Below are 12,346 nucleotides of genomic sequence, written 5' to 3'. Positions count from 1 at the left end.
GGATGGCCTCTTGGTTGCAATCATAGGACTTCTTCAAGTCGCCTCGGAGCGTGAGCACGCCGCTGCATCCTGGCATCTTGAGAAGTAAGTAGATGTAATGTGGCACGGCCATGAACTTAGTGAGCGCCAGCCTCCCCAGTATAGCGTGGTAGGAAGATTCGAAGTTGGCCACCTCGAACTTGATGAACTCGGTTCGGTAGTTCTCCCTCGTCCCGAAAGTGACTGGGAGAACGACTGTTCCAAGCGGGTGCGCGGCATTGCCAGGGACAATACCGTAAAAAGGAGCCTTGCTCGGAGCAAGCATGTTGGTCAGGTCCAGACCCATCTTCTTCAGCGTACTGGCGAAGATAAGATTAAGTCCGCTCCCGCCATCGATGAGAACCCGAGTGAGCTTAACTTCGGCGACCACGGGATCCAGCACCAGTGGAAACTTCCCAGGCTCGGAAAAGCTGGTCCACTGGTCAGTACGGGAAAATGATATGGGGACCTCCGACCATCGGAGTGGTCGTGGTACCGCTGGCTCGATGGATAGAATTTCCCGCAGCAGCAACTTCTGTTCTCGCTTGGAACAAAAATCTTCATCACCACCAAAGATAACATTGACGGTCTTGAAGGCATCCTGGAACTTGGCTGTCTCAGATTTATCTTCTGGGTCCTCGTCTTCAGGCTCTTTGCCCGTCGACTTGTTCTTCTTGCCGTTCCCAGGGGAGCCAAAGGTGCGCTTGAGCTGAAAGCAGTCGATCGCTGCGTGTTTGGAGTTGACGCACCATGGGTACTTCTTCTGCAGGAGCTTTTCAAACTGCTCCTGTGTGGTCGGCTTCTTGCCCCGCAAAGGACGTTCCACAGCCGCGACGAGATCGTCTGGCTTGCGTTTTCGGGAAGAACCCGAAAAGTCCCGCTGGCCTTTGTCAGCCCGATTGTCGTTGTTGCGCTTCTGGTTGAGGTCAGTGCGTCTTGAAAACCTCTCTCGCATCTTTTCTTCTTGTTCGAACCAGTCGTGCATCATGTCACGTAGTCCTGCAACCGTCTTCAGCCTGTTACGCCCAAAATCACGATATATACCTGGGTCCGTTAGGCCGTTGTAGAAGCAGTCGATGATGTCCTCCTCCGTGATGTTGGCGATGGTGGCCTGCACATCGAAGAAACAGCGGGTGTAAGATCGAAGGAGTTCATTACGCTCTTGCTTGCACTGAGCGAGGTCGTGTCGGGTTCCTGCACGAGTTATCGCCCCCTGGAAGTTGTCGATGAAGACCTTCTTGAGGCCCTCCCAGGAGTCGATGGAGTCATTGGGGAGGCTTTCCAGCCAGGTCAGCGGTGCAGGTTCCAAAGCCATCGGAAAGTAGACGACTTTGGTAGTGTTGGAGCCGCCGGTCACCTCAATGGCGGTGGAGTAACAGCAGAGCCATTGTTGAGGGGCCTGCTTACCGTCATACTTGGTGATGCCGATCAGCTTGAAGCCCTCCGGGTACTTGTAGCCGTTGAATCTCGTAGTGAACGCAGGAAAACGATCGCTGCCGTCAGCATCGTCCCGCTCAGCTACCTCGCGTTCCCGTCGCCTCGAGTCGATGACTGACCGGACGTCGCGCCCGTCATTGATCTTCTGGTGAAGGTCCGGTTGTTGACGTGGGTGGTTGGGCTGCCTCAGGTTGTTCGCTGGAGGTGGCTGCCGCCTCCCTCCGGTGACCTGACTCCCAGCCACACCGTCATTGTTATTGCTACGTTGGGGTCGCGGTCGATCGCCCGTTGTTCGACTTGGGGCCGGGCTCCGGCTATCTCCGACGCGCTCGTTCCCAACGAGTGATGCCGGGGCCTGCTGATCCAGCTGAACCCATGCCCGTTGGGCGTAGCGGAGCGCTTATCGAACGTTGGGATCGTTACTTCGCTCGAGTAGCGCTGTTACTTGAGCGATGTTGGCCACAGGAGTCCTAAAGCCTCGTTCATCTGCAGCGGCGAATTCAGCGTCGAGTTCGCGCTGTGCAGAACGTATGCACTCGTTGGCCCGCCTTCTACGAACCGCACGAGCTTTGTTCCTGGCACGCCGCGCGTCGCGCTCGGCGTCGTTCTCGTCGACACATCGGCAGTGTCTTCGTCTTCTGATATCCCGTCAAGTGCGCCGATGGGGATGAGGGCATCATCGTCCCCCTCCTCCACCATCAGCACATGGCGGGTTGTGAGTTCTTCAGAGAGGGCTTCGACTAGTTCAGTCGAGCCCTCGGTGATGGTAGCCAATGCCCTGCCTTCCTAAAAAGGCAAAGGTTCAAGGTGGGCTACCAAGCGGTCTTCATGTCCAAGTAGTTCGGATAGATCCATCCCCTTCCAATGAACAATTCGTCCTTCGAAGGTGGTGGTGATCATCAGCCCACAAGTGGCCAGGTGATCCTCAGCCCCCCGATATGCGGTGGCATCGGAACCCCCAGCCTGGAGCAGAGAGTCCAAGTCCTTCTCCAACGCGGAGAAAGGAACAGTAGTGATAGACTCTGCCTCGGTTTCCCTGGCAGAATCAAAAAATGGCAACTCGTTGAGATTATCGACAAAGTCATCGAGCCTTGCGGCGAGTGTTTTTAGCTTGATGGTGTCGTCGACGATGTGCCGATGGAATCTGCCTGTGCCGTTGGCAACGCAGACCCATGAGCCAAAAACGAACGTTGTGCCCTCAGGGAGCACAGGACTGGGGAACTTGAAAAGAGCCATCGAGTTCTCCAGCGGATCTCTGATGCGCTCCCCTACCTGGCGCGCCAGCTGTCGGGTTTTATCCGGCTGCCCACCGAGGGGTATGCCCAAGGTGGTAAGTTTTGGGTTGGGATGCGCCGAGATCAGGAACTCGAAGGTGCAGACAACACAAGATTTAGACAGGTTCAGGCCGCAATATGCGTAATGCCCTACGTCTTGTATGATGGTTTGTATTGCCTTGGTGTTGATCTGGTGATCTCCCCTCTTGAGGGGGTCCCTGCCCGCCCTTATATATCCGGGGGACAGGGTTACATGAATCCTAGCCTGATACTAGCTTAGGAATCGTACTCAAGTACAACTCGAGTAGTTTCCTTCTGTATCGACTAGTTCTACTCCGCATGCGGGTAGAATACAACATAAATAAGGTACAGGACATGTCCTATCCCCTAGCCCAACACGGACTCCTTGATGTACACAGCCCCGTGGCCCCGGATCTGACAGGGGCTACACCCAATGGGTGCGCTCGCGCGTACCCACGTGAGATAGGAAGAGAGGGAGCTCTCATCGGTCACATCGATCAAGGCATGAAGGCGAACACGCCAGCAGGACCCTCTGCGCGAATCTCTGATTCGCCCAGAGGCTCGGGGGCTACAGCTAGTGGGTGCGCTCATCGCACCCACATGAGCGGGCAAGACCCACCCGAGTCACGTCAACCCAGATGCGAGACCGGGGACGCATTCGGATCGGTGCGGGACTCGACGCCCAAGTAAAGCGAAGCCCCAACACGGCTCACCGAGCCACGTAGGGGTTCGGATGCTACTGTCGGGGCGGATATCACGGACCCTCCAAAAGTATGTTCCTCAAGAAGCTAATTACGGTTTAGCTCTCCCGCAATATGTGGGTCAGCCTAATCAAGGTTGTCGCATGGCCACGGATGGCCCACCGGAAGGAAGAGCACCAACGGCCCAATACCAAACCTAGAATAAGGGCACGAGCCACCTCACGTGACCACCAAAGAACGGGCTCCGCCTCACCCGACCCTAAGGATGCGAGCGCGGCCTCGCCCGACCCGTGTGGGAGAAGCCCCGCCTCGCCTGACCCCGAGGGTGCGGGCTCGGCCTAGCCCGACCCCGAGGGAACGGATTCGACCGTACCCGCTGCAAGGACGTGGAGCCCTCGGGGTCTCACGAAATGACAGGTCGTGCCGGGGAGTCAAACCTCTAGCGCGAGGGCAAGTAAAGACGTGCTCCGACATGACCCCTGGAGAGGACAGGCCATTACCACAAGCCCCGGTTGTCCGCCGCACCAGAGGTGAAGCGGTAAAATGCACCGGGGGCTCATGCTGCCTGTCTTGTCTTGTCAGGACACGTCGCCCACCAAACACGCCGGGGGGCGTGCCGCCCGTCCTGTCAAGATGCATGTCGTACGTCGCACCAAGGAGCGGCGCAGGGATATCCCCATCATCATCTACAGGACCAGTGGGGACCACACGCAGGGAGGAGGAAAAGCTGGATCCCGACGACCTTTCTCTCTCCCTCTCTCTCTCGTGTATCCGACCCCTGCCCCTTGGCATATAAAAGGGAAGGGGAGGAACCCATAGTGAGGACGGATTTTGGAACATTCACTCACCCACACAGCACTTCGCTACCAGGGATTTGGGAGTCCGTTCCCTCTCTCGCTCGTTTGTAACCCCTACCGCAAACCGGTGCAAGAACATGCACAAACACAAATTCACTGGTTGGCGGTACGGAACACCGACAAATGTCATTTGCTGTCAACATTAATTTGCTCTCCAAATTCTGAGAATACACTTATATTGGGACGGAGGGTCAAGGGCTCGGACATGGGTCAAGGGCTGTGGTAGGCATCGAGCTTGGGCTTCTTAGCATCAGTACTTATTAGTGTGTTCCTGTATCCAGCTTTTGCTGTCAGATTCTGTCACCTGTATCAGATAATCGAGTTTGGTTGTGATTTGTGTGGAGTTGTAACATCGTTCTTTTAGCTCTGCTCTGAACTTGTAATAAAGCAGTGTGTTCAGTTTGTCGGTCCTTCCCCGGAAGTCAGGATATCTATTTGCTTTACTTTGAAGCAAGTAGAGGTGTCTAGTCAGCAAGGGTCCATGGAGTAGGCTGGAGCAGCTCTGCTCTCCCTCGTTCTCTGTTTCGTGGACCACAAACTTAACAGCTTTATTTCCATTACCTTTGATAATGGAATTAGGGTACAGACTAACAGCCTCGTTTCAACAAGATTCAGAATCATTGGCATTTTACAAAGTTTGATTATCCATGTATTTTTCTAGTAATATTGATATCCCATGCAGGCGTCAAGATTGATAGACTAGCTAGCTTTTATTCAACATAAACATAAAAGCAATGCTCAATAGAACAGAGCGGTTCCTTGGCCGGGGCAAAGATCCCATTTCTTTTCAGGCTGGGAATAATTGCATTGCGAGAAAATAAAAGCCTCCTCCTTGTTTCACAATTCTCGGCCTGCCATGAATGAGCCAAGTGTACAGTTCGCGATGTTAAGTAGAAATACATTTCTACCAGAAGTTTTCTGCTACAATATGCAAACACCATTTCTACTAGTGGTCGGTAGGGTGTCAGCTGCTAGAAATAAATGGCTAATGCCACAGAATATCATTTCTGTGCCATTGTTTGAAATGTAGACCTAGCATGTGTGCTCACCTTTTCCGTAGGATTAAATGTAATAAAAAAAGAAGTGAATATCACATGCATATTCGGCTGTATCTGTATCCTGTGGTCAAAGCGTGTGTCCATGTCACTTAAGCTCGGTCTACAATCAAGATGTCTGCTAGAACGCCTGGATTCGGAGTATGGGTGTCCTTGTCTCCTCTCTTTCCCTGTCCAATTTTGGCACATCCACAGCTTGCCATTAATTTCAATGCGTTGCACCTTCCTCTTTTGATCCCATCACAATCTTATATATCCTCGAGATTGGAGGAACATCAAGTTTGTCTTGCCTTCTTGTTGGTTGGTGATAAGTGGTGGAAATATTTTAATTTTCCTCCGAATGTGTTGCCAGGCTAGTGGGGACTGGGACTGCCTGCTAGGGGGGCTGATTATTTGTCAAGGGAACTTTGATTCTCACAATTTCAAATGGTTGGGCATAATGTTGGTTGGCCATAGTTTCTTGTTGATATTACTGCAAGTAGCAATGTCACTATGTTAGTACTGATATACCTCGAAACTGTACCATGTTCCTAGACCCCTTTCGTCCTAAAGCCACATGGGCATGCCGACTTTTATACAGTGGGGCCCTTAATAGAAGGGATCATCATACAAATCAGAGTACTCTGACAAGAACAAAATAGAAAATTGCACTTAAGCTAGCGTTGATGACCGAAATTGGCATGACAGGCGAAACCGGCCTGACCAGTGTGCAAAGACCGGTCAGATCGGTTTTGGTAACTTTGTCAAAATGTAAATGGGACTTTCACCATTGCATAGTTCTAATCAAGGCGATCAAAATGCGTGCATAGAACATCCAATTTGAAGTTCTAAGGAGAAGATCAAAATGCGTGCATAGAACATCCAATTTGAAGTTCTAATGAGAAGTCATGACTTCGGGAAGACTTCACCTGAAAAATCAGGTCAGACTAGTTTCTAAAGGGGTCGGATTGTTTTGTAAAGCGGTCAGACCGCTTTTAGCTATGTAATCCGAGTTAGAAGATGTATTTTGATACGAAAATTATTAGGGTTTCGACTCCAAACGGGGTAAGACCTTTCCTCCCTATAAATATAAAATATATAAATATAAAATATAAAGGGTCACGGCCGATTGAGGGCATCTAATCAATCAAATACAAGCCAATCTACTTCGTTTTACCTAACTTTTCCAAACCCTAACTCCAACCTATTGTTCTTCCTTCATCTGTAGGCTACAATGTTTGAGGACATTCTAGATGGATTGCTGACCTTAAAACAACCCAAGAGCACTTGCCCCGGCGAAATCCCTCCCGGGCGAGCCTTTGTTGGATCATCATAAGGCTCCCCAAAGAAACCGGTCTGACCTGCTTACCAAGCCGGTCTGACAGGTTTGTCCAGAGATCCTGCAAGGTATGCCCGTGCTTGATGCACACTCAGTGCTTGATACATTTTCGTGTCAACAGGTAGGCTCTCCATATATCTTGTTTCTTTTATTTTGTAAAAATGGATAATAGAGATGTATTATAGAGGGAAATCAGTATATATATTCCGCAACACAGGAAAAGTAGTATTTCCTGAAGCATATATAAAGTGTGTGGGATCTTGCACTAGCGACTTCATAGGAAAACGGCGTCCATTTTCGTGTTTCTTTCCATGTAGCACCATCACCAGCCCACCTCCTCGATGGCCTACCTTGGATCCATGATTCAACTACAGCTCGGCTGCCCAACTCCGTCATCAACTCCGTCATGGCCAATACACCACCAATCTAGCAGCCGCCTCACATCGTCAAGAATAGGGATGGAAATATGAATACGGATATCCAAAAGATCCTATATCCGTATCCGCTTAAACATCAATATGGATATCCGTATCCGTATCCGTATTCAAATTTAATGTGGTAGTAAAGTGGTTGCATCCAAATCAGATTTTTATTATTTTTCTCTATCTAATTCCACATCCGTATTTGACAATATCCGACACTATCTGTATCCATTTTCAGTAAAACTATTTAAAAAATCATATTTATTTCCCATAACCAATTTTATTAATTTTTATAATAAAGTTATAAAAAGATTAAGTTTACTCGTAAATGTTCTTGTTTTATCTATTTATTGGTGAAATTACTTTTATAATTTTGTATTATATAAAAACATTTATATATTCATTGAAAATATATTTTTAGGAGTATTTCTAGTTTTATTTTTTATGTATTTATTTATTAAAATATTTATTGATAAATAAGCTGTTTTTGGCGAGCTATCTTTGTTATATTGTCATACTTTAGTTTCTACGTATAATAATGAGTTTATATTCTAAAACTATCAATAAAGAAAATAGCTAAATGTTATCCAATATATCGAGTAAATATCCGAATTCGAATCTGAATCCGAGTTATCCGTTTGCATTTGTATTCGAGAATATCCGAATTCGTATCCATATTCAAGTTAAAATGTGGTAAAAAGTTCTATCTGAATCTGATTCCATACGTATCCGATCCACTTTCGTTCTTCGTCAAGGAGTCGCCGTGCACGCACGCAATCTTAACAAGTCACCTCCTAGCTAGCCAATCAATAGAAGCACTGTTTATAGGAAGGAAAACAGTCAGCACCCATGTAGTAATAATCAATTAAATGATCTCGCCGCAACATTTGATGCATGGAAGAAATTTCAGAGCGACACGTTCGCATCCTAACTACACGCCAAGGCACGCTACAGTGCTGCACGACAGTCTATGGTGCGTGCTACAGCAGCTGGGGAGGGAAAGAGACCCAGCCAGCCAAGTCTTAATAATTATTTCTCGATGTCGGCTGTCGGTTTATCTCCAGAAAGGGGAATCTGAAGATTTCCATCTGAACAAGTTGGACGCAAAGCCAAACCCTCTGAACTCGATCATATTAATTTCCGTAACCACCTTCCTGGTCAAATTATCTTTTTTCTCGAACACACAGCGATCTGTGCATCTTCATATTATATTATAGAAGAAGAAAATTCAGACATATTACACCACCGCAAGCCAATGTTGGCTGCACAAGCACTCAAACTAGTTTACACCGACGGCTCAAGCAAGCCAAATTACCCCTAGAGTGATATGCCATCTATATTTGGGCGCCTATCCAAATATAGCTCCTATCTTTGAGGAATGATGGAAAGACAAACTGATAGAAAAAATCCAATGCCCCTATCTTTGAGTAACTAACTATACATAGAAATATTAAGGATCAGAGAAATGTGGAGCACAGGTCAGTGCAAATATTGGTGGCCACAGAAGTGAACCACTGCAGTGCTGCGAACACACTTCACATAGCAAAAGGAAAAAAGGACACACTCTAGCCGGCGCTACTCTTTTTTAGTCACAAACTAACAGTGGAACAAGTCCAGTCCTTCAGTGGCCCAAGATTTGAGGAATATTACGTCGCAAATTGAAAAAGGTTATGATATCTATATATTTCCACCAAATTAAATTATATTTTTCACTGTATAAATTACACATACAGGTTACTACACAGAAACGTCAGATATTGCTGGTCAGAAATGAAAAAAAAAGCAAGCATCCAGTGCAAGTATGAAGAATCCTGAGAAAAACTGAACATACACACACTAGTTATTACTGCACATAAATATTAAGGATCAGAGAAAAATGTAAAGCATATAGGTAATAATTGCAAAAGGTGATCAATGCGGTGGAATTCTTCGCGAACCAGCAGTTAGCAAGCACCTATATCGCCATTTGCATTTAACTGAACACCAGTGTGGCAGACCCTTCCAAGCTAGCAGTTCAGCTGGCTGCTGCAAACGGTGAAGGTTGATGGAATGATGGTGATGGCATCTTCAAGATGAAGTGGACCTCCACGATCTGGCAACAGGAGCGGACGGGTTGGACGACCCTGGTATCTGGTGACGTTTCATTTCGAAACGAGTAGTGCAATCAGGGATCCAACCTCTGATTACAGTGTAACTTGATTCCATTTTCGTTTGCGTTACCGTACCGGTGGCTGAACCAAACACTCACAGAGTGCAACACAACACAGAAGAAACAATTTCGCAGCAAATCATCTGGAAACAAACGGGCATTGATCATTCGACAAAAGTAGAAAAAAAAAGCTTTACTTTCACCCAGTCCATCAATCACCCACCCGAGGCTATATAACCACCACTGCCAACTTACCAAGCCTCCAAGCCAAAGCCATTGACACCATGGAGCTCAGCCTTGCGTCGCCGTCGGTGCCGTCCCTTCTCCTACTCGCGCTCGCCGTGGCGTACGTCTACTACACCACGCGCTGGCGCAGCCGGTCGCCGCTCCGGCTGCCCCCGGCGCCGCCGGGGTGGCCGGTGATCGGGCACCTGCACCTGCTCTCCGACATGCCCCACCACGCGCTTGCCGAGCTGTCGCGGAGCATGCGCGCGCCGCTCCTCCGGCTGCGCCTGGGCACCGTGCCGGCCGTGGTGATCTCCAAGCCGGAGCTGGCGCGCGCCGCCCTGACCACCCACGACGCCGCCCTGTCGTCGCGGCCGGACCTCCTCTCCGGCCGGGTCCTGTCGTTCGGCTGCTCCGACGTCACGTACGCGCCGTCGGGGCCGTACCACCGCATGGCGCGCCGGGTGCTCGTCTCCGAGCTCCTCTCGGCGCGCCGCGTCGAGGCCTGCGGCGGCGTCCGGGCCGAGGAGGTCCGCCGCCTCCTCGCGCACCTCACCAGGCACGCGTCGCCGGAGGCGCTGCCCGTCGACCTCGGAGAGTGCTTCCTCAACCTTGCCAACGACGTGCTCTGCCGCGTCGCCTTCGGCCGCCGGTTCCCGCATGGCAAGGGCGACAGGCTCGGCGCCGTGGTCGAGGATGTGAACGAGCTCTTCGGCGGCTTCAGCATCGTCGACTGCTTCCCGGAGCTCGAGCCCGTCGTCAGCGCCGTCACAGGATTCCGCCGCCGGCTCAAGAGCTCCGGCGCCGATCTCCGCAAGTTCTGCGACGACATCGTCGACGAGCACATCAGCGGGAAGCGCCAACGCGTCCCCGGCGACCGCGACGAGAGCTTCGTCGATGTCCTCCTCCGCGTTCAGAAGTCTCCGGACCTCGAGGTCCCCCTCACCGTCGACAACGTCAAGGCCCTCGTCCGGGTACGCAGATTCTTGACACCGACGCGCCATGAAACCGCCTTGTTGTGGGCTTACCGGATCACCATGTTATGTGCTGTGGCTCGCAGGATGTTTTCGTCGGAGGCACGGACGCGACGTTCACGACGCCGGAGCGGGTGATGGCAGAGCTGGTCCGCCACCCGCGCGCCCTCAAGAAGGCGCAGGACGAGGTGCGGCGCGTCGTCGGCAGCAAGGGCCTCGTGGAGGAGTCCGACCTCGGCGAGCTCCACTACATGCGCGCCGTCATCAAGGAGACCCTCCGCCTCCACCCACCCGTGCCGCTGCTCGTGCAGCGGGAGTCCGTGGCGCCGAGCACGCTAGGCGGCTACGACATCCCGGCCAGGACCCGCGTGCTCATCAACGCATTCGCCATGGGCCGGGACCCGGAGGTATGGGAGAACCCGCTGCGGTACTCGCCGGAGCGGTTCGAGAACGGCGGCGGCAGCGACATTGACTTCAAGGATGCAGACTACAAGATGTTGCCATTCGGCGGCGGCCGGAGGGGTTGCCCCGGGTACACGTTCGCCATGGCCACTGTTCAGTTGTCACTGGCCAGCCTGCTGTACCACTTCGAGTGGGCGCTCCCGGCGGGCGTGAGCGCTATGGACGTCAACCTCGACGAGAGCTTTGGGCTCACCACCAGGAAGAAGGAGCCGTTGCTCGCGGTCGTTAGGAAGAACGATGGGTACGAGTTTAAAGGGGAGGAGCTTAATGCTGTGTAAGAATAATTAGAGAAGGGATTTTTATGTCCTAGCCTGCTAGACATCTTTATTCTTAGTGCAAATATAAGTGTCTAGCCTTGTGCTTGTGCCATTGTGTGTGTTTTAAGGCTGCTGGTATGAAACAAAAAGTGTGCAAATAGCCAAATATAAGGGGGGTCCGGCTAACTAAACTATAGTCCCCGTCACGTCCGATGTTTGGACACCAATTATGAGTATTAAATATATGCTAATTATAAAACTAATTGCATAAATGGAGAATAATTCGCGAGACGTATACATTAAGCCTAATTAGTCCATGATTTGCTTATGTTGTGATACAGTAAACAAGTGCTAACGAATAGATTCGTCTCGTGAATCAATCTCCAATATATAATTAGTTTTATAGTTATATCATATTTATCCCTTAATTGACATCTAAACATCCGATGTGATCCGGATTTAAAATTAGTCCCTGAATCCAAACAGCCACTAAGAGGTTTTTTCAGTTTAGACCTTTATTCCCACCATATTTGGATGGCTTGCATCCGAGCTGACTTGCTTGGATGGAGGGAGTAGGGCTACCAAAATCAGGTACTCCCAAAATATCTTTGTTTAGATTTGAAATTTTTAGATTTTATTTCAAATCAAATCTTTTAGACTTTGACTATGGATTATAAAAAATAATAAATATTGATAATATATAAAAGATACCATATGATTCATAATGAAATCAATTATCATAGCATGTAACTTTTCTATTTAAATTAATTATTTCTAAAGATATTATTGGTTAAAGATAAAATATTTAACTTTGATTAAATCTAAAAATTACTATATTTTAGGATGGAGATATTTTAGAGGGGTGATATTGGGCTAGAATGGAAAGTGCGACAGCCTAGGGCCCAGCCCAGTAGGAGCCCATACTACATATGTGTATGTTTATTTATTTTGTTCAACCTAAGGTAGGGGCGGAGCTAGTAATGCATGGATGTTAAAGGGAATACTCGACTTATGTGATAAAAAATCAAATATATATTAAGTATATATACGTGTATGTATATGCTATGTTGGGCTAATTTATCTGTTTCATGAGCTCAGCCCAACACGTCCCTCTGCGGCTCCTCTGCCCTGTCGTCGTCGTCGTTTTCGCGGTCCCGGAAATCGACGCGAGGCACG

The 12,346-nt window shown here is 49.5% G+C and overlaps 1 protein-coding gene across 1 annotated transcript; it reads left to right on the top strand.

The window, feature by feature from the left end:
- The first annotated feature begins 9,536 nt into the window (after positions 1-9,536).
- LOC112882865 (tryptamine 5-hydroxylase-like) lies at positions 9,537-11,282 on the top strand. The gene is made up of 2 exons (XM_025948032.1): positions 9,537-10,451; positions 10,538-11,282. The coding sequence occupies exons 1-2, from the start codon at positions 9,537-9,539 to the stop codon at positions 11,189-11,191; spliced, it is 1,569 nt and encodes a 522-aa protein (XP_025803817.1). The 3' UTR covers positions 11,192-11,282.
- The last annotated feature ends 1,064 nt before the right edge of the window (positions 11,283-12,346 follow it).

The sequence above is a fragment of the Panicum hallii genome, chromosome 2 (assembly GCF_002211085.1).
Source record: "Panicum hallii strain FIL2 chromosome 2, PHallii_v3.1, whole genome shotgun sequence".
NCBI classification, from domain to species: domain Eukaryota; kingdom Viridiplantae; phylum Streptophyta; class Magnoliopsida; order Poales; family Poaceae; genus Panicum; species Panicum hallii.
This window is presented reverse-complemented; position numbering and strand designations above follow the sequence as displayed.

Coding starts and splice junctions, on each gene's coding strand:
- LOC112882865 (XM_025948032.1), top strand. CDS start 9,537: ATGGAGCTCAGCCTTGCGTCGCCGTCGGTGCCGTCCCTTCTCCTACTC. Junction 10,452..10,537: donor ACGTCAAGGCCCTCGTCCGG/GTACGCAGATTC, acceptor TGTGGCTCGCAG/GATGTTTTCGTCGGAGGCAC.